At 47.6% G+C, this 21,250-nt stretch overlaps 2 protein-coding genes across 5 annotated transcripts; both read left to right on the forward strand.

Annotated features, from left to right (window-relative positions):
- Positions 1 to 1,070: 1,070 nt before the first annotated feature.
- TUT1 (terminal uridylyl transferase 1, U6 snRNA-specific) lies at positions 1,071 to 10,314 on the forward strand. Of its 4 annotated transcripts, none has more exons than XM_036925814.2 (9): positions 1,071 to 1,229; positions 2,434 to 2,624; positions 4,932 to 5,247; positions 5,426 to 5,526; positions 6,962 to 7,491; positions 8,078 to 8,187; positions 8,344 to 8,454; positions 8,628 to 8,720; positions 9,122 to 10,314. In XM_036925814.2, exons 1-9 carry the CDS (start codon positions 1,148 to 1,150, stop codon positions 10,273 to 10,275), a joined length of 2,688 nt encoding a protein of 895 aa, XP_036781709.2. In that variant the 5' UTR covers positions 1,071 to 1,147; the 3' UTR covers positions 10,276 to 10,314. The 4 variants fall into 4 exon arrangements, with proteins under 4 accessions (XP_036781709.2, XP_036781717.2, XP_036781727.2 ...); XM_036925822.2 differs by having other exon boundaries at positions 7,022 to 7,491; XM_036925832.2 differs by having other exon boundaries at positions 7,241 to 7,491.
- Positions 10,315 to 11,273: 959 nt separating this feature from the next.
- EEF1G (eukaryotic translation elongation factor 1 gamma) lies at positions 11,274 to 20,751 on the forward strand. The gene is made up of 10 exons (XM_036925844.2): positions 11,274 to 11,455; positions 12,569 to 12,727; positions 13,399 to 13,462; positions 13,621 to 13,763; positions 14,322 to 14,465; positions 15,815 to 15,944; positions 16,335 to 16,539; positions 19,902 to 20,074; positions 20,166 to 20,290; positions 20,516 to 20,751. Exons 1-10 carry the CDS (start codon positions 11,444 to 11,446, stop codon positions 20,672 to 20,674), a joined length of 1,314 nt encoding a protein of 437 aa, XP_036781739.1. The 5' UTR covers positions 11,274 to 11,443; the 3' UTR covers positions 20,675 to 20,751.
- Positions 20,752 to 21,250: the final 499 nt, after the last annotated feature.

A 21,250-nucleotide genomic window follows, 5' to 3' on the forward strand; every position in this document is an offset into this window, starting at 1 on the left:
CACAGACTGACATCAAGGATCCCCAAGGCCAGTCTCAGCAACTTGATATTGGAGCAGCTCTAGTGCTGTTTTTACTGCCTTTTTAGGTTTGGGAGACAGCTGGACCCATAGGAGAGAAAAGTTAAGCCTACTATGTGCTTCTTGGGCACTTCCTTTAGGAATGGGGAACAGCCTCAGCAGTTGCCAGTTGCTCAAGGTTTCAGAGGTTGAGATGTCTTAGGTCCACTGCTCTTTCTACAATCCAAAGCTGTGGGTTGATAACCACAGCAAGAGCTACTTAGCCCATCTGATAGTCCTCTCCATCCCACGATCTCTCTTTCTAGAGCCTCCTCAGCATCTTTACTCTCCCGGTTCTGAGCTTACCCTCAGTAGAGTCGGGAGGAACTGACAAGTAAACCAGTCTGGGGAAAAGCACTACCTTCCCTCTCCATTGCATGCCTTGAAGTGGGCGGGTGGCTTTGGCGCCTCGTGAGTGCTCCACGCAACCCATTATTGCGGAAGGAAATCGTAACTCACCGGCACCGCAGTGATCTGGATGTGGCCCCGTGGAGGCAGGAAGGTGTACGGTCGGGGCAGAGCTCCTCAACCAGAGCTAGGAAACGGTCGCAGAACACCCATTTTGGGGGAGGACCCAGGGCAGAGGGAGAGCGTAACAACCCTAAGGAGTTGGAAGTCCAGGGACGGCCCTGGGCTACGTGGAGGATGCTTATCCTCTGCCTTTATTAGCCGGGAAAATACGGGGTTGAAGATACAGGCGCGAGTCTCTATCGCCTCTCGAAGGAAGGAAGACACCACCCGGGACCACCCAGGGAGAAAAGCTCAGGCTGTGAACCCGGCGCCAGCCTTTGTGGCTGCTGTTATGAATGTTCACGATCTTTGGGTGGTAAATCAACGCCTGAACAGCTCAGAGCATACCAATCAGCTTACCGCATGCAGATAAACACCGTAGTAGGGCGGCTTTGGAGACTTAGCACAGGCTGGAAACGGAACCCTGAGTCGAAGGAGCTTGGTTTCTGGAGGAGTGTGCCCATGCCTATTATACGTCACTTCCTATTGGACTAGCGGAAGTTGCTTCCGATCGCGTTGCTATTTGTAGGAGTTCCGGTGGTGACAAGAGGTAGTGTTTTGTCCGTCCTGAAGAGTCGCAATGGCGGCGGTGGATTCGGACGTCGAACCGCTGCAGCGTAGGGGTTTCCGCTGCCGCCTCTGCCACGTTACTACAGCCAACCGTAAGCGGTGGTTATGAGAGGGGTGGTTGTGGGTTTTCTTCCTTGGGTCCTAGTGAAAGCTAGGGTTTAGGTTATGGTTGTCACGTCGGTTGGTAGGGTCACTCACCTCGGTTTTCACTCCGCCTGTCCGAAGGGATTCCAGAGTGGGGACAGCCTCACTACCTTACCTCCAGTATCCGAAATTTCCATGACGGAAGTTTCATTATTTTATTCCCTCTTTGGCCGTCGTATATTGGGCATCCCCTTTGTGCCTGGTACTCTGCTGGGCTCTGGGGTTGAGAGAGGGGATCAGAGATGAAGGAGCTCACCATCTAGAGTTGGGGACAGTTTCATTGTTCTAGATATGTTTGCGAAGCTGTGGGGTTACAGAAAAGGTAGTGATTAAAGGGGAGCCCTACAGGAGGAGCTACCAAAAGGTAGGGCCATGGCATTGACTGGAAAGTGGGTTTGGAAAAGTAGACGAGGTCCTTGTATCACAGTGCAAGGGGCTTAGTGACACTTTAAATTCCACTTTTGAAGTCTGGAATCATGTTCTTCCCTGAAAGGGGTCTTTCGTTCTTTTTCTTAGTGAATATGGCACTGACACTATTTGTCTAGTAGTGTAACCCACAAATCCAGGATAGTGTTCCCTGGCTCCACATATACACTGGTGACATCAAGAAGCTGGTTCAAAATGCAATAAAAATAAAATAGCAGCTACCTTTTCCCACATTTGCCATATACTCTCTGCCAAATGCTCCATAGGAATAATACCAATGTGGGAGGTACTATTATTATCTCCATTTTATATCTGAGGAAACTGATGCACAGAAAGGTTAAGTAACTTTCCCAAGGTCTCACACAGCTTGCCAGAGCTAAGATTTAAACTTGGTCAGTGTAACTTGAGGTCTTGCACTTGCAGTCTATACCATACTCAGAGATGATCATAGGAAATAGTCTAGAGTCCTGATTTATTTAGTTCTTTATATGACCTGAAAAAGTTCCCTGTGAATTTCTTTACAGTTTTCAGGTGTTGCTCTACCTAGGACTTATAGATGGTTTACAGAATTCTTGTAATGTGGCCAGTTCTCCTGGGAACCACTTGGAAAGAATGCCCTATATAGACAAATAGTTGAGAGGAAGGTGAAAGGGGCCAGGATGAGAGGAAGGGGTAGGAACAGTGAAGAGTGATTTGGATGTTTTTGTTTCATATTTGTCTTTGCAGGACCCAGCTTAGATGCCCACTTGGGAGGCCGGAAGCACCAACACCTGGTAGAACTGAGAGCTGCTCGAAAGGCCCAGGGGCTTCGAAGTGTGTTTGTTAGTGGCTTTCCCCGGGATGTGGATTCTACTCAGCTGTCTGAGTACTTCCGGGCATTTGGACCTGTGGCCAGTGTGGTCATGGACAAGGACAAGGTAGAGCGAATGGCTCTGGGGGTGAAGAATGAGTCAGGTGTGCCAAATACCGAAAGAAATGAGAGAGAGAAACCAGCAGCCTCTTTCTTTTTTTTTTTTTATTGAAGGGTAGTTGACAACAGCATTGCATTACATTAGTTTCAGGTGTACAACACAGTGATTCACCATTTATATACATGATAATTCTAGGTACCAGGTATCACCATACCAAGTTGTTACAATATTTTGACTATATTCCTTATGCTATACATTACATCCCGGTTACTTATTTATTTTACCATTGGAAGTGTGTTTATATATATATATATATATTTTTTTTTTGTGAGGGCATCTCTCATATTTATTGATCAAATAGTTGTTAACCACAATAAATTTCTGTATAGGGGGGGTCAATACTCAATGCACAATCATTAATCCACCCCAAGCCTAATTTTCGTCAGTCTCCAATCTTCTGATGCATAACGAACAAATTCTTACATGGAGTACAAATTCTTACATAGTGAATAAGTTACATGGTGAACAGTGCAAGGGCAGTCATAACAGAAGCTTTCGGTTTTGTTCATGCATTATGAACTATACACAGTTCAAATATGAATATTCATTTGATTTTTAAACTTGATTTATATGTGGATACCACATTTCTCTATTATTATTATTTTTAATAAAATGCTGAAGTGGTAGGTAGATACAAGATAAAGGTAGAAAACAGAGTTTAGTGTTGTAAGAGAGCAAATGTAGATGATCAGGTGTGTGTCTGTAGACTATGTGTTAATCCAAGCTAGACAAGGGCAATAAAACATCCATGTATGCCAAAGATTTCTCTCAGAACATGAGGGGGGAGGTTCTAAGCCTCACCTCTGTCCAGCAGCCTCTTTCGGTTGGTACCTAATGTGGCTTCTCTTTGCTGGACACCACAGTACCTGGATTATTCCAGCTTTGTGAACCTCCCCTCCACCCCACCTTGGCCCCTGCTTGGATTTTACCTGTTCACTAGAGTTAGTGGTCTTCCTCAGGCAGAAGATTGGCCTGTGCAGGTCCAAGTGTCTGTCTTTGTCCATGGTTTTACTTTGGTTCTTTGCTCTGTTTGTCATAAGGGTAGAAGTGAGGGTAGGAAGCGTACCCCTCTTTCATTTTCAGTTGAGATATGACTTACATAGCATAAGATTCCCCCTGTTAAAGTTACACTGAGACTACATTCAGTGGTTTTTAGTATTTTGTGAGGGTCTGCAACCATCACTGCTATTTAATTCCAGGATGTTTTCATTATCTTAAAAGAATTTGCCTACCCATTATCGGTCATTCCCCACCTGTGACTGAGGCCTGTGTGCTGGTGAGCCTGTCCTCCAGTTGACTTTTGTATGTGGCGTGAGGGAGAGGTCCAGCATCACTCGTTTGCATGTGGCTATCCAGTTGTTGAGAAGAGTGTACATTTCCCATTGAATGGTCTCGGCACTTCAGTTGACCATAGATGTTTGGGTTTGTTTCTGAAGACTCGATTCCTTTCCCTTCTTTATGCCAGCGTCACATTGTTTTGATTACTGTAGAGGGTTCCTTTTTCTAAGCAGGACGAGGCTCTGGCTTTTCCACTGGAGAGAATATGAAAGAATATGGACTTTTGCCTCATGGTAGTCATATATTTCCTGCTCCTGTTAATACATTCCTTTTGAAAAAAACATGGCCCAGTGAATATCACTGAATTCATCCAGATCCTATTGGCACTCTGTCATACTACTATAATTTCCCAGATGGTCAGTTTGTCAAAGATAGAGCTTACATGGTTATATTTACACCAAGCACAAGTTCATTACATGGATTCTTAGTGTTAAGAAGAGTCTAATTGAACTAGGAAATGTTAGATGGGTTGTAGTATAAAGAGTAGAGGACAATGAAATAGGTAAAATAGGATTTTCAGAGGCAGACTGTGTGGATTAGGAATGAGGGAAAGAATGGCTTTAACATGAAGCAGATATTCCCAATTTTTAAATTATTTTTATTTTTATTTTTTATATTTTAATTTTGGTATCAGTAATCTACAATTACACAAAGAACAGTATGTTTACTAGGCTCCCCCCTTCACCAAGTCCCCTACAAACCCCATTACAGTCACTGCCCATCAGCGTAGTAAGATACTGCAGAATCCCTACTCGTCAATTCTCTGTGTTGTACAGCCCTCCCCATGCCCCCCACCACAGATATTCCCAATTTTTAGGGTGATTCCCATTTCAAAGATTCTCACCCACTGTCAGACCGTGTATTTGGATTCTTGGTTCCAAAATCATCATCCCTGTCCCTGTTGTGATTTGCCAGGGAGTGTTTGCCATTGTGGAGATGGGGGACATGAGTGCCCGGGAAGCTGTCTTGTCACAGCCTCAGCACAGCCTGGGAGGACATCGCCTGCGGGTGCGGCCACGGGAGCAGAAAGAGTTCCAGAGGCCGACCTCCAAATCCCCCAAGGGAGCGGCCCCTGACAGTCACCAGCTGGCCAAAGCGTTAGCTGAGGTCCCAGATGTGGAGGCACAAATGGTAAAGCTTGTGGGGCTGAGGGAGTTGTCTGAGGCTGAGCGGCAGCTTCGAAGCCTCGTGGTGGCCCTGATACAGGAGGTCTTCACAGAGTTCTTCCCTGGTGAGTCACCTCCTTCACTGCGAGCCCTCCTTGCCCTCTCCTCTGCCGTGGCTGCAGCCCCAGTCCTCCCTCAGCTAGGAGGGTTTGTTTGGTTGCTCTTCCATCTTTGTGTCCCATTGTGTTCACCCCTTGCCCCTCCCCAACGTCTCTCGACCTCTGTTCTCTGCTTGGCACACAGGCTGTGTGGTCCATCCTTTCGGCTCTTCCATAAACAGCTTTGATGTCCATGGCTGTGATCTTGATCTTTTCTTGGATCTGGGTGATCTGGAAGAGCCCCAGGTGAGTGGGCAGGGAGGAAGCTGGGACGAGTCAGTGGGGACGGTTGTGTGACTCTGGGCAAGCCAGTTACCGCTTATGCCGTAGTTCCTTATTGTAAGATGGGGCTAATGGGACCTGCCTGAAAGGATTACTGTAAGTGGAGAAAGTGTGAATGTGGATGGGTATTAGGATGAAAATGAATTGATGTGGGACAGATGGCATTTGTAACAGGAAAAAAAAAACATTAAAAAATGGTGTGTATAATATTTTAGAATATATATATATAAAGGAACTTACAGTAAGGTAATTTTTGGGTTATGTTCTTGCTTATCTGTGTTTTCTTACATTTAATGTACAGATTCTGCTTTTGGAATAGGAAAGGGTAATTTTTTTTTTAAAGACTTTATTTTTAGAGCAGTTTTAGGTTATAGCACAATAGAGTGGAAAGTACAGAGTTCCCATATGCCCCCTGCCCCACAGAAGGGGTTATTATTATTATTTTTTTATTAAAGTGTCATTGGTATACAATCTTAGGAAGGTCTCACATGAACAACATTGTGGTTTCAACATTCACCCATATTATCAAGTCTTCATCCCCCCATTGCAGTCACTGTCTATCAGCATAGTAAGATGCTATAGAGTCAGCACTATAGAGTCATTCTCCATGCTGTGCTGCCTTCCCCGTGACATACCTACATTGTGATTGCGAAGTATAGTGCCCCTTAATTCCCTTCTCCCTCCCCACCCACCCTCCCCAACCCTTCCTCTTTGGTAACCACTAGTCCCTTCTTGGAGTCTGTGAAATCTGCTGCTGTTTTGTTACCACTAGTCCCTTCTTGGAGTCTGTGAAATCTGCTGCTGTTTTGTTCCAGAAGATGTTATTCTTAAAATAAAATATCTTCTGTCACCTGTCTGTCTACACACACACACACACACACACACACACACACACACACACACACACACACACACACACACACACACACACACACACACACACACACACACACACACACACACACACACACACACACACTTAATTTTCTGAGTCATTTGAGAGTAGGTTGCATACATCATGTTTTTTTGCCCCTTAATACTCCAGTATTACCTAGAACAAAGGTATTCTAGTGATAACCACAGTATGCCTATCAAACTGAGGAAATATTACACTGATACAAGTATGAACCTTCACAAGACTTTAATCTAGTTTTGTCAGCTACCCTCACAACAGACTTGTGATGTCTCTTTGGTCTTCTTTAATCTGGAACAGTTCCTCTGTCTTTTTGTTTTTCACAACAATGACATTTTTGTAGAATAGACCATTTGTTTTGTGGCATCAAAAGGTTATTTTTAATTTTAAAAAAGGGTTGTGAGACTTAACTGAGTTAATATATATAAAGCCCTTAGAGTAGGGCCTAGCACATAATAAGCAGTAAGTAACAAACATATCTTCCAGAATATTCCTCAGTTAGGGGGCAGCAGGAGAAGCATGCACCCAGCTCATTTCCCTCCGCAGCCAGCCCCAAAGGCTCCAGAGTCTCCATCCTTGGACTCGGCCCTGGCATCTCCACTGGATCCTCGAGCTCTGGCCTGCACCCCAGCTTCCCCTCTGGACTCACAGCCTCCAGCTTCTCCCCAAGACTCAGAAACCCTGGACTTTGAAGTCCCTTCCTCCTCCCTGACACCCCAGACTCCAGACTCTGCTTTGGCTTCTGAGACCCTTGCCTCTCCCCAGTCCCTGCCTCCAGCCTCACCACTGCGGGAGGACCGCGAAGAGGGGGACTTGGGGAAGGCCCTGGAACTAGCAGAGGCCCTGAAGGGAGAGAAAGCAGAGGGGGCGGCCATGCTGGAGCTGGTGGGATCCATTCTTCGGGGCTGTGTCCCCGGAGTGTACCGAGTCCAAACTGTGCCCTCTGCCCGACGCCCAGTGGTCAAGTTCTGCCATCGGCCTTCAGGTCTCCACGGTGACATCTCCCTCAGTAACCGGTACCTTTACAGGGGGGTGGTTGGGGAAGGCCAGCTGAGCATTCTTGGGTGGGTGAGGGAGTCCTGATGTGGGGAGCCCCTGTACCTGGTAAGCCCAAGGTTAGCCTTGTTTGGTCCCATCCTTCTCTTTGCTGCTCATGTTCTGTCTGGCTTCCATTTTAGTGACTGTAAAGTGTGATCCTTGGAATACGATTTTTAAGGGATTTGGAAAAGTTGCATGGCTGAGTAAATTTGGGAAATGCTAAGTTAAATGCAAACAGGCTTCATCCTTTTCTTGCTCCCCCACTTCCTCTTTCCTCCCTTTCTCCCTCCCTCCATCTTTGTTTCTTCCCATAGTAAAGGCTCTGAGCAGTCTTACGGTAACATGCTCCATGAATGTCCTGGACTGGCATAATGGGATGTATTGTTTCCCAAACAAATTTGACCTGCTTTTGGGCACGCTTTCACAAGACCAGTGTGTCAGCAAACACTTTGGAAACCCTCTCTTGGCCTTACTCCAGCTGGTGAGAGGTCTGGAATGAGAGCTGGAGGTGATGGGGTCAGAGGGTTCTTGAACCCTAACACCCTTGACTCCTCTCTGTCCCAGGCTGGCCCTGCATAACTCTCGTTTCCTGAATCTCTGTTCTGACCTGGATGGACGAGTACGACCCCTCGTGTACACCGTCCGCTGCTGGGCTCAGGGTCGAGGGCTGTCAGGTGAGAATCAGAGGACAGACTTTGGGCTAGGTTGGTGTTGAGGCAAAGGCAGGGATTCAGGGAGAAGGGAGGCAGATGCAGAAGGCAGGGTTGAGAAAACTGCCAAGGAGGGGATTGGAAGCACTCTAATCTAACTGAAGTTGATTATTTACACAGGGAGCGGCCCCCTTCTCAATAACTACGCTTTGACCTTGCTCGTGATCTATTTCCTTCAGACCAGGGACCCTCCTGTGTTGCCCACTGTATCCCAGCTCACCCAGAAAGCAGGTATAGCCACTGGCCTCCACCCTCTTACTCTTGTTACCTTCTTTCCTCTTCTTCATCCACTTAGACACAGAAGCTAATCTGGGAATGGGATCTCTGCTGTCACCCCCATTTCCACCCCTCACCATCCCGTCTTTCTGCTTCCAGGCTAACCCTCACCTTTTTTACTTTCACAGGTGAGGGTGAACAGGTGGAGGTCGATGGCTGGGATTGTAGTTTCCCCAGAGATGCCTCAGGACTGGAGCCCAGTATCAACAAGGAACCCCTCAGTGAGTTTGGGGGGCCCGATAGAGGACTAACAAATGATGTTAATCACAGGTGTAGGTAACACATCTCACAGTTACTCTGTGGCAGGCATGGTCTTAACAGCAACCTTGTGGCATAACTAGTATCACTAATGCCATTTTACAGATGAAGAAACCATGCCTCGGAGCAGTTAAGTGGCTTGCCCATGGTTACACTGCTAGCGAGGGAAGGAACAGCATCTGGGGAAGGACTCTGCCAGGGGCACTGGGAGAGAGGCTCAAACTCTTGTTCACAGGGATCAGAGGAGCCTGGCACTCTTCTGAGTCATTGGAAGAGAGTCAGTCCTGCCAAGCACGGCTCTGATGCAGGGCTTTTCTCAGTTCTGGCCTCTGAGTGACCCCTTTCCCCGGTCTTCCTCCTCCAGGTTCCCTGCTCGCCCAGTTCTTCTCCAGCATCTCTTGTTGGGATCTTCGTGGCTCACTGCTGTCCCTGCGGGAGGGTCAGGCACTGCCTGTGGCAGGGGGCCTGCCCTCTAATCTCTGGGAGGGTCTGCGCCTTGGCCCCATGAATCTCCAGGACCCCTTTGATCTGAGTCACAATGTGGCAGCCAATGTGACCAGCCGGGTGGCCGGGCGGCTGCAGAACTGCTGCCAAGCAGCAGCTAATTACTGCCGAAGCCTCCAGTACCAGCGCCGTTCCTCCCGGGGTCGGGACTGGGGGCTGCTTCCCCTTGTGCAGCCCATCTCCCCCAGCTCTCTGCTGTCTGCAACACCCATCCCCTTACTCCCTGCTCCTTTTACCCAGCTCACTGCTGCCCTGGTCCAAGTGTTAAGGGAAGCACTGGGGTGCCAAATAGTACAGGGAACCAAGAGACTGTGGTCAGAGGGAGGTGGAACTGGGGAGTCTCCCCAGGGAGGAACGAGCAAGAGATTTAAACTAGATGGACAGAAAAAAAACTGTGAGGAGGGGCAGGAGGAGCAGCAAGGATGTGCGGGGGACCACGGTGAAGATGGGGTGGAAGAAATGGTTATAGAAGCTGGAGAGATGGTGCAGGACTGGGCCGTGCAGAGCCCTCGGCAGCCAGGGGAGCTGCCCATGACACCTCAAAGGCATCTAGCCACCAGAGAAGAGAGGCAGTGGGGCCATGCAGCATTGGCAGAACAGGTGCCCAGAGGACCTGAGGCAGCCCAAGAAGGGTCTCAAGGTGAGACAGGGAACAGGATGTTGCTCTCTTTAGTGAGCTGGCGCTGTAGCTTGGGGCACCGAGTGTGGCAGGGTCGGCGGCGTGCCCGGAGACGCTTGCAGCAGCAGACCAAGGAAGGAGGTGGCAGTGCTGGCATAGGAGCAGAATGGCTGGCGACTGAAGCACGGGTAACCCAGGAGCTGAGAAGACTGAGCAGTGGTGAACAGAGGCCAGAGGCAGAGCCAATTCTAACTTTTGTGGTGTCTGCCTCCCAGGCTGACCAGACTCTCACTGTGATCCCACTCCAGGATTCTCAAGGCCTGTTCCCTGATCTCCATCATTTCCTACAGGTTTTCCTCCCTCAGGCACTTAGAAATCTCCTTAAGTTAAGATAGGGACCTTAAAGGGCAATAAAGCTGCTAGTTTAATAAACAGTACAATGTCCTCTAATTTCCACCTGGTAATAATCCTTGCACTTGGTACTTTCCGCCCCACCTTAGTGCAGCCTTCTCAGAGGTGAAGTCTCTGGCCACCCTAAAATAGGTCTCCTGGCCTATTTGCTGCCTTCCTGTCCTTTATCACCACCACAGGCCTAGGGCTGTGTGCCGCTGGCCCCTGGAGCCCATTGAGTAGTGTTCTTGAATGACGGGTGCTGTCTGGGTGGCTTGAGCACTACCTCTAAGAACTAGGTGCCTTTACATGTACCTTGCTGCCCGGATTTATGAATGTGATGGTTTGAAATTTAGGTTCAGGGTTCTTCATGCATTCCCTCACTAACCAGGAGAATTCATCCTGCTCCTAAATTGGGTAAAAGATTTTAACACCTGAGCATGGGTAAAGGGCAACTCATCAGAATTTGTTTTAAATGGTTAGCCCTTCCCGGAGGACAGGAGGTGGAAGGGGTACGGCTGTGTTCTCCACTTCCCCTGTGGCAGCCCCTAGGACGACTGCCCTTTCTTCTCGCCCTCCTAGCATCCCCAAGCTGCACGGTGGTTTAATGAGAGCAAACCTCACACAGCGGGCTTCCGACTTTGGCTCTGGCTAGATACACATCCCCTCTTCGGGAGAACCGGGGCGGGAACAAAAGGAATTTGGCACACCGCCACCTCCACGCAGGAGCTGCTGCTGTTCCTGTGCCACAATCATGTCAGGGGCCTGGCGGGACCTCTGTCAGTCACCGCAGGGGACCGGAAGGGAAGAGTGGCACCAGGCTGGTAGCTGTGCCACGTAGGCACCAGGGGCTTTGCAGCCAGTTCTCACAGTTTCCCCTTTGCGCCTTCTACCTCCGCGTCGGAACTCAAGATTGGTCATACCTGAGGGGCGGGCCAGTCAGGAGCCCCGCTGCGCAGGCGCGAGCTTTTTCCGCGCGGGCCAGCGGCCCCACCCCCTTTTTCCAATTCAAGCGCCGCGGGATACCGAACTGTCGTGCGTGTGCCTTCTTTGCCGTCTCGCTTTCCAGCTTCTGTTTCTCCACAGTTCTCCCCCTCCCCCCTCCCTTCTCTCCCTGACGGCTTACTTTGCGGCAGCGCCGAGAGCCCCACCCCCTTTCTCTGCGGAATCACCATGGCGGCTGGGGTAAGTTTGCCGGCTCTGGCGATCCGGGTCACTCTATCCGACGCCATCCTCTGCCCGAGTGGGGCTAGACGGCGCTAGAGGAGTTCCGGAGCCGCGTGGGGCGCTCACCCGGGGTCTAGAGACCGTACTGTTGGAGAGTAGGGCATCCAGGCCCTAGCGGGGAACTGAAGCTGGGGCTCTCGGAGGCCAAAGAGGTGGAAGAGTCTGGGATAGAGGAGAAAAGGGATGCCGGCCCCTGGCTGTCTGGGGCCTGAGAAAGGCGGTCGGGTTCGTTGCCGCCTCGAGATGAGGGATCCGGTCAGGTTGACAGAACTTTTGAGACCGTTTTGTGGGGCAACAGCAGAGATAGGATGAAGGGGGAGGGTCTTTGTGGGCAAGTACAGACGGCAGGGTTAAGGGTCGTCCGTTAGGGGAGTTCGGGTGTGAGAGGAGTCTCCGGACGGCGGAGTCAGACTAGTTGGACCCCCCTGGCCAGCTTAATAGAAGGAGAGAAGGCAGCGCCAAGGAACTCGGTGCGGGCAGAACTGGAGGGATGGTATGCGTGACAGGGAGAGAAAGGTATTTTGGGAAACCGAGTTGATTTAGGAAGAGAAATTGCCATTCGGCATCTCCGTGGTATTTTGAGGAGAACTTGGAAGTGTCTTGGTCCGTGTGTGTGTGTTTAAGAGGCAACGTTGATGCTTTTGAAGGTGGGTGAGTGGCTCGGCAATAGAGTAGGCTGGCACTCGGTAACCGTCAATGAATGAAACAAGGGCGCTGGGAAGGGAGGAAGGAGTGTGTGTGTGTGTGTGTCTCAGCATATGGAGTCTGAGGGAGCTGCAAGTTACGGGATTTCTTGGAGATGTGTTTGAAGGGAAGAGAATGCTGCTAGAGGTGTCCTTAGGGAAGGTCATCTTTGTCAACAAGCTTTATTTAGCAGTTGGTCTGCTCTGTCCCCAGTAATTCAGAGGAGTCTGATTACACATGACAAATTCTAAAGAATTTAGTTCACCAGAGGGAGTAAAAGAGTGAGTTTAACAGATTAGGATTACTCAGGGGATTCATCCTGGGAGGTGACACTTAGGACCAGGACCGTTCTGCTCATTAATTTTGTTCCCCCCTTCCCTCCCACAGACCCTGTACACATATCCTGAAAACTGGAGGGCCTTTAAGGCCCTCATTGCTGCTCAGTACAGTGGGGCTCAGGTCCGCGTACTCTCCGCACCACCCCACTTCCACTTTGGCCAAACCAACCGCACCCCTGAATTTCTCCGTAAATTTCCTGCCGGCAAGGTGAGTAGGGAAAGGGAGAGGGGCCTTTGGTCCTGAGAACCCAAGGAACCCTAAGATTTATCACTCTGAAGATAATCTCCATCTTTAAAAGGGAGTTTTCCATATATATATATTTTAACATTTCAGTGACTAAAAAGCAAAATTTCTCTTTTGAGATAATTGTAGGTTCACATGTAGTTAGAAATACAAAGCTGTCTGACTTTTTATAAAATTCACAGGCTTCTCTATTTGTGGGAGAAAGAATGAGTTTTGACTGTGTTCAAGTGGGGTATCTACAATGAGCAGGATTTTTGCCCCAAGGGGCTTACAGAGATTGAACTAACCATGCTAAAGCCTAGATGAGATCAAGTGCAGTGTGGAGATCACTGTAATACTTTCAGTAATATAGACAGAGATAATAAGACTTGCTTTCTTTCCTTTTGTTTAATTGATTGAGGGATTTTATACAAATCTGATTATCTAAGTGTTGGGTTTCTTATGTGAGTTCAGGCTGAAAAGGGTGCCAAGTTACTGAATATTTTTGGCTCCTGAGTTTCAGTGGTAGTAGGAGTTTGGCTTGCAGGGATTGTCATCCTTCTGTAAAAACCCTTATCCAGAATAGTCCAGCTCCTGGGATTCACTAGGGATAAATTACTGTGTATCTTACTTACTTTTGACTGCTTTGTCCCCAGGTTCCCGCATTTGAGGGTGATGATGGATTCTGTGTGTTTGAGAGCAATGCCATTGCCTACTATGGTAATTTGCAGTGGATATGGGAATGGGAGGGTCTGCAGGTGAGGAGTGTAGGAGAGAATGAGGGAGAGCTGGAGTGGACAAGGAGAGGAATTTTCAGCAGTGTGGCATCGGTGTTGGCATGGCCCCAGAGTTCTGACCTTTGTGTTCTGACTTTGCAGTGAGCAATGAGGAGCTGCGGGGAAGTACTCCAGAGGCAGCGGCCCAGGTGGTGCAGTGGGTGAGCTTTGCTGATAGCGACATAGTGCCCCCAGCCAGTACCTGGGTGTTCCCTACCTTGGGCATCATGCACCACAACAAGCAGGTGAGCCTTGGAACTTGGGGAGCAACCAAGGGCAGGGATGGCATCAGCTTCTGAGTATTGGGGAATAAGAATGTAGGTTGAGAAAAGGAGATGCCAAGAACGTGGATAATGAGAGACTTAATCTTTGGGGTGCAATTTTGGAGCACGATAGCAGTTCTGGACTATTGATGGTGTCTGGGTTCTTTTCAGAGAGATCCAATGGAGGTGGTATCTGTTATGAATGGTCAGAAGAGAGATTGCTGCTATTAGAAGGTTATACCAGATGGTAGGAGAGTAATTAGACCAAATGACCTCTAAGGTTCCTTCTAAAATCCAAAGATACATAACTACGATCAGTGTGGTGGGGAATGAAGCCAGACTGCACCATGAAGAAATTTATTATTGAGAGCTTCATTTCTGATACAGTTGAAATGATCTTAGAATCTGACTCCATTGAAAGAGGGTGGGGATGAGCCAGAACTCAGAAAGTGAAATAGCTACCTTATGTCTATTAGTGGGGCATGTTGGAGGGGGTGGAATTGGTACCCATTGATGAGTTTGATCATTTTAAATCAATAGGCCACAGAGAATGCAAAGGAGGAAGTGAGGCGAATTCTGGGGCTGCTGGATGCTCACTTGAAGACGCGGACTTTTCTCGTGGGCGAACGTGTGACTCTGGCTGACATCACAATTGTCTGCACCCTGTTATGGCTCTATAAACAGGTGAAGTATAGAAAATCAGGTTGGCAGAGGGTAGATGGGGATTAGAAAGGAAGTGACAAGTCAGCTAGGCTCCCCCGTGTTCTTGGGTGTGAGGGAGTCGGGGGTAACGGCTAGTCTCCAGGTCGCAGGATTGAGCGCCAGGACTGCTGTCCCTCTTTCTGAGAGGTTTGGGAATAGTTCTGTTACCCTGAGTTTCTCTTTGGCAGCGAAGGTGTTTAGTTTGTTTCCACCTTCCTTGGGAAGCCCTGTTCTGCTTAGTTGTAAAGGCGGGTGGTAGCTTCAGCATCAAGGTCTTGTGGAGGCAGAACTAGGTTCAGTTCTGGGCTGCATTACTTAGCAGTTTTAGTTGGAGGGGTGTGTGTGTGAGAGAGAATTCCTTTGGTCCTGTTGTTTTCCTCAAAGCTGTGAAGTCAAGGTAGTGATAATCTTTGTTGAGGTTAATGGGTCAAAGAAGTTGACATGTTGCTGGTTCCTAAAGAACAGCTTTCAAACCAAGGCTGGTCCAGAAAAGCAGTGTGGTAATAGCAAAGAAAAGGCACCTACTTTTTGCCAGACCCTATGCCCACAGCCCTTACAGGGATAGTCCTGGTGAGTCTCTGTTGTATGGGCGAGGAGAAATGGAACCGAACCTGCCAAAGCACATGTAGCTAGTAAGTGGTGACATAGAATTTGAACCCAAGTACTACAGAGCCAGCACTGCAGAAGTGACTGCTGTGTTGTCTCCAGGACAATATGACTTCTCTGTGACCTTAGCAAACCGAATAATGGGAAACGAGTTTGTCGTGAAGCTAATTTAATTTAAGGGACTGTCCATTATTCTGAAATAAACTTGCTGTTGAATACTCTTTACTTTCAGAATTGTGGTAATGATATCTGTTTACACACATACATATTCTATATCGTGTGTATATATTACATGTTATGTAGTTAATGTAGATTTTAAGTATTTGGCAAAATGAGTAGTTGATAGCTGTCTGTTGGTCCCAAGCTGCCTTTTTTTTTTAGTTGGCATATGAAATTTAAAAGATTGGAAACTTGTAATTTTGTGTGAATTGGCTTTGTAAAAGGAGTAAGGTACCCTATAAGTATTATCCCACTAGGTAGATTCATAGTGAGTGGAGGATGGGGCCAACAATCCAGTAAATTGGACTGGACTGCAAAGTAGAGATTAGGAAGGTGAATAGGAAGTAACCATCCTGGGTAAGAGGTACTCCAGGGAGCTGCTGTCTGAGTGGTGGAGAAGGAGGTGGAGCTTGGGTTAGAAAGCAATCAAGGGTCTCTCAGTCTCTGGCTTGAAACTCTTCAGGGTCTTTTGTCCACTGACTTTGTTTCCACTCATATCCTGGCAGGTCCTGGAGCCTTCCTTCCGCCAGGCCTTCACCAATACCAACCGCTGGTTCCTTACCTGCATTAACCAGCCCCAGTTCCGGGCTGTCTTGGGGGAGGTGAAACTCTGTGAGAAGATGGCCCAGTTTGATGGTAAGTCTGAGGAGGTAGAGGAGCATGTGGCCAGGGTTAGGCTGGTTTGCTCTGTCTTGGCCCCGATTCCTGTCTAGCTTTGGGGTTATGTGGACTCCTGGAATGAGGGCATTCATTGCATGTAGTAACTAATATTTGTGAAACTTGTTTTATATGCATGCATATTCTCATTCCTTTGTATTAATACATAAAATTACGACACACATTTTCATTGCTGAATGTTGTGTTCTTGCTCAAAGACATACTCCCGTGTGGTGGCAGGGCAGTGTGGAGCCTAGATCCCTTAGTTGTCCCACCCAGCAGTTTCCTTTCATTACCTTGCTTGCTGCCCGGTTTTGGAGGGATATGGCAAGAACAGGACATTGACTTTTCTCCTTTCCTCTTTACCAGCTAAAAAGTTTGCAGAGAGCCAGCCTAAAAAGGACATTCCACGGAAAGAGAAGGGTTCTCGGGAAGAGAAGCAGAAATCCCAGGCTGAGCGGAAAGAGGAGAAGAAGGCAGCTGCCCCTGCTCCTGAGGAGGAGATGGATGAATGTGAGCAGGCACTGGCTGCTGAGCCGAAGGCCAAGGACCCCTTTGCTCATCTGCCCAAGAGGTAAGGATATTGCAGGGTAGTGGGCACGGGACCCAAGAAGGCCTGTTCTTGCTTGTGTGTGTCTCACTCATAGTGAGAGTCCAGAATTTTAGGTTGTCCATACAAAGTTGAAAGATAATATTTAGTGGCAATTGAAGCAACTTCTTGAGTTTATCCTCAAGAATTGGGTGAATTTTGAAAGTAGAAAACAAGTTAAAATTATATCTAGTAACTTGGGAAGATTGAAATTCCGTTTCTAACAGACAGGCACAGAATTCAGTGTGAAGGTAAATTGGTCTTGAGAAACGCTCATTACTATTTGAGATCCCTCAGAACTAATACAATGAGATGGTGCAGAGAGCCTTGCATCTGCTCTGGGCTGGCTTTGCTGAAGCAGCTAACACCACACTCTTAACATTTGAGTGTCTTTTAGCTGTTCTGAGGAAGCAGACAGTATAAAAATTGTTCACTAAGGGAAAGGATATTGTGGTTACATAGTGCCTGTCTGGTTCATTTGTTTCCCAAATTTGGGGAGTTAAACCCCTCGAGAAGGAAGTAGATGGGATGGTTGTCTATATTATCTTTTCAGTATATGTAAGGGTTTTGGGAAGAAAGAATACAGTGAAAGGGAGATGTTTGGTGTGAAAAAAGTGCGACATGCAGTACTTGTCCAGTTCTCTATCCTCAAACCTTTCCATTCACTGCCCCAGGTCATTTTATTAGAATTTCAAGCAAAATGAGAAATATTTTTTGCATGGTCTCTTCACTAGTTTTTTCTCTACTGTTCTCACACATACACTGCCTTTCCCAGAACCACCCAGCCTTTCACTAGTTGGTCTGTTAGGATTCAACAGGGTCTGACTCTCTAATTTTGTAATGGTCTTTGTATGGTATAAACCGGTATGAAGGAGTGTGCGCTGATGGCGTAATTGTCCTTAGAATTGTAAATTGCAGACAACATAGTACTGGACAGTTACCGTTAGGATCTGCTGCTTCCCTGTTTGGGGAGCGGCTTGGAGTGTAACTGAGAGCTCTTGCTCCCGGGCCCCTCGTGGGAACAAGAAACCTCTGGAAGCAGTTGCTCTTTACAGATGTATTTCTTTTTGAACTAAAGTGATTCACCTTGAACCTAGCACTGGGGCAGGTCAAGAGCAAACAGGATCTTTGGTGTTTGTAAATAAGCTGTAATAACTAACCCAAATTACGTATGCTGTTGTAACAAAGGTACTGTTATTAGCTAAGAGATTTTCACATATATCAGGTCTGAATAACTCTGGGCCAAAAATGAGTCAGCAAGAAACTTAAATTTTTTAATAAACTCTGCAACTCTGCATTTCTTACATCTTCTTGGGAATGTTTATTAATATCTATTTGTTGCATTACCTTGGTGCTTTACTAGGCTGCCAAGATGATTTTCCCAGGATTAATGTCACAGAGGTAATGCTTTCAAAGGTCAAGATTCATTTATCCAGGGTTAATTGTAGTTTTTCTAAGGCCTTCCAGCTAAACTTGCTTCAGGGGATGTTGAGCGCTTGTGGTCACCTGGGGGAAAAGGTGAATCATTCATCATGAATTTGAAATTCAGACAGTTTAGGAGGGCATGAAGAAAAAAATCCCCAGTCTCACTTTTGGGGTGGTTGAGGTTTTAAAGGTCTTCAGCAGAGGTCTCTGATGTGCATTAGGAAGGAACCTAGGACCCAGGATTAAAGGCCTTACAACAGTGGAGAGGTCCCACCGTCTAACCCTATCTGTGTAGGGAGGGAAGGTCATAGTCTCTAACTTTAGGGTTTGTTGGCAAAATTTATCCTAATGAATAATTGAACCAATTAATCATTCAGTAAGGAGGTTTAATAGAGTTACAGCTCATTCATGCAGTAGAGGATTATTTAGCTGTTAAAATATTTGCAAGAAATTCTCAATAGTACAACACAATATTAAGTGAACAAATTATGTAAGGCATAAAACTACATATGTCCTCTGGAAAATTACCAATAGGAAATACATAAAAATACTAACAATCTTGTTTGTTGGCATTGCGGATAATTTTCTTCAGTCAGCATGTATTTTGATAATTGGGAAGAAATAAAAAATAGAGCCCCCCTGCTGTTGGGGGAGGGCCCTCACCTGTACTGATGCTGGCATTCTCGGCTCCATGTGCCAAGATTGCTTCAAAGAGAACCTGAACCTCGGTTTTTCAGCATCTGAACTTGTTTCTGGGCAGAGTGAGTAAAGGACCTGAGTGTAAGATTTGGGATGGAGGCCCTTTGGAAATGTTCGCTGCTTACATTACTGTCATGTCACAGTGTGTGTAACCCGAAGAGGACAGTGGTGGGCCTGTGGTTGCGGGGAGATTGGTGAGACACTGAGTGTGACTCTGGGAAAGGGCCTGGGAGGGGTTAGCCCGAAAAAAAAAGCCCTCCTCACGCTGTGTCCACCAGGGGGCAGCAGTCTGCCGTGCCTTTCCTGGGACAGGTTTCCCTCAGGGCCCCCTTGAGGTCCCATCCTCCCAATTTCTAGCATACTTAGGCTGGGTCTGGGGGAGCAAGGGAGCTCCCTAGCCTCATGCTCATACCTGTCAGTTTTCCTCCTTCAGAAGGTTCTACACATCTGCCAGTCCCGTGACCTTTTCCTTAAAACCCATACTTTTTTTTTTTTTTTGGTATCATTAATCTACAATTACATGAGGAACATTATGTTTACTAGGTTCCCCCCTTCACCAAGTCCCCCCCACAAACCCCATTACAGTCACTGTCCATCAGCATAGTAAGATGCTGCAGAATCACTACTTGTCTTCTCTGTGTTGCACAGCCCTCCCCATGCCCCCCCCCACACTATACATGCTAGTCGTAATGCCCCCTTTCTCCACCCCCCCTTATCCCTCCCTTCCCACCCATCCTCCCCAGTCCCTTTCCCTTTGGTTTTGTGATTCTGCTGCTGTTCTGTTCCTTCAGTTTTTTCTTTGTTCTTATACTCCACAGATGAGTGAAATCATTTGGTACTTGTCTTTCTCTGCCTGGCTTATTTCACTGAGCATAATACCCTCTAGCTCCGTCCATGTTGTTGCAAATGGTAGGATTTGTTTTCTTCTTACACCTGAATAATATTCCATTGTGTGTATGTACCACATCTTTATCCATTCATCTACTGCCGGACACTTAGGTTGCTTCCATTTCTTGGCTATTGTAAATAGTGCTGTGATAAACATAGGGGTGCATCTATCTTTTTCAAACTGGGCTGCTATATTCTTTGGGTAAATTCCTAGAAGTGGAATTTCTGAAAACCCGTACATTTAAGTGAAAATGCCCTTAGCTTATTTTAGTCTGGCAATCCTTTGTTGCCTAGGACCATCTCCACATTGACCTCGTTTTTTTCCTCCAAATCAGTACCTTTGTTTTGGATGAATTTAAGCGCAAGTATTCCAATGAGGACACAGTCTCTGTGGCACTGCCATATTTTTGGGAGCACTTTGATAAGGACGGCTGGTCCCTGTGGTACTCTGAGTACCGCTACCCTGAAGAGCTCACCCAGACCTTCATGAGCTGCAACCTCATCACTGGTGAGAAGAGTGTGGGTCTGGGAAGACAAGGGAGGTCAAGATAGTAGGTGATGTAATTCCAAAGGCTGGCTCTTCTACCTCGCCCCTTCAGGAATGTTCCAGCGATTGGACAAACTGAGGAAGAATGCTTTTGCCAGTGTCATCCTCTTCGGAACCAACAACAGCAGCTCCATTTCTGGACTCTGGGTCTTGCGGGGCCAGGAGCTTGCCTTTCCGGTGAGGGGGGAGTATGCCTTTTTAGGGTGGGGCAAGGATATGGGAAGCACACTTTCTCCTGGGCCAGTGGGCATTTGGGTGATTTCAAGGAATGTGTACAGGAAGGAGCTGCATGTTCTTAGGGGTCCTGAACTCGGATGACAAATGTCTGAGCTGGAAGTAACAGGTGTGGGACAGTGTCCAACAACCTGACCATATGCTTTTTACCTGGCTTTTTCTCCCCAGCTGAGTCCAGATTGGCAGGTGGACTACGAGTCATACACATGGCGGAAACTGGATCCTGGCAGTGAGGAGACCCAGACGCTGGTTCGAGAATACTTTTCCTGGGAGGGGGCCTTCCAGCATGTGGGCAAAGCCTTCAATCAGGGCAAGATCTTCAAGTGAACATCTCTTGTCATCGCCTAGCTGCCTGCACCTTCCCTCCAGGGAGATGGGGGGCATTAAAGGAAACTGAACATTGAGCCCTTTTCTGTCCTGCCTCCTTTGTGAGTGAGAGCTTCTTCAAAGAACAGTAGATGTGTTGAAGGAGGGTATTTGCTATGCCTGCAGTGTATACCTCCCTTTGTAGAGAGCAGTCTTGAGAAGATCAGAAAGAAAGGCCTCTCCTCACTTTTGATTTTATTGCCATGCCTCTACCATGATGACTGTCTTCTAGCCTGGCTGGCAAAGACTGGATGCAGTTATGATGGGTAGTGGCACGGGGTTTTGTAATTACCTAATTCTTCAGGTCCAGCTTCCACACCTTCCCCAGGGAAGGGAGAGAACACTGCTGGTGGTGGTAAGAGCTGACACACCACACACAGTGCACTGTGTACAGGGAACTTTGCGTTATTTCCCACACCTGCCCTGTGTGGTGGATAGGTGACAGTATCCAAGGGCCATAGTCTACTCCAAACAAGCAGGACAATCAGGCACAGATGACTCAGAACAAACACTGGCCTCTTGGCCCTGACCTGGTGC

This window comes from Manis pentadactyla, chromosome 9, assembly GCF_030020395.1.
Source record: "Manis pentadactyla isolate mManPen7 chromosome 9, mManPen7.hap1, whole genome shotgun sequence".
In the NCBI taxonomy this organism is placed as follows: Eukaryota; Metazoa; Chordata; class Mammalia; order Pholidota; family Manidae; genus Manis; species Manis pentadactyla.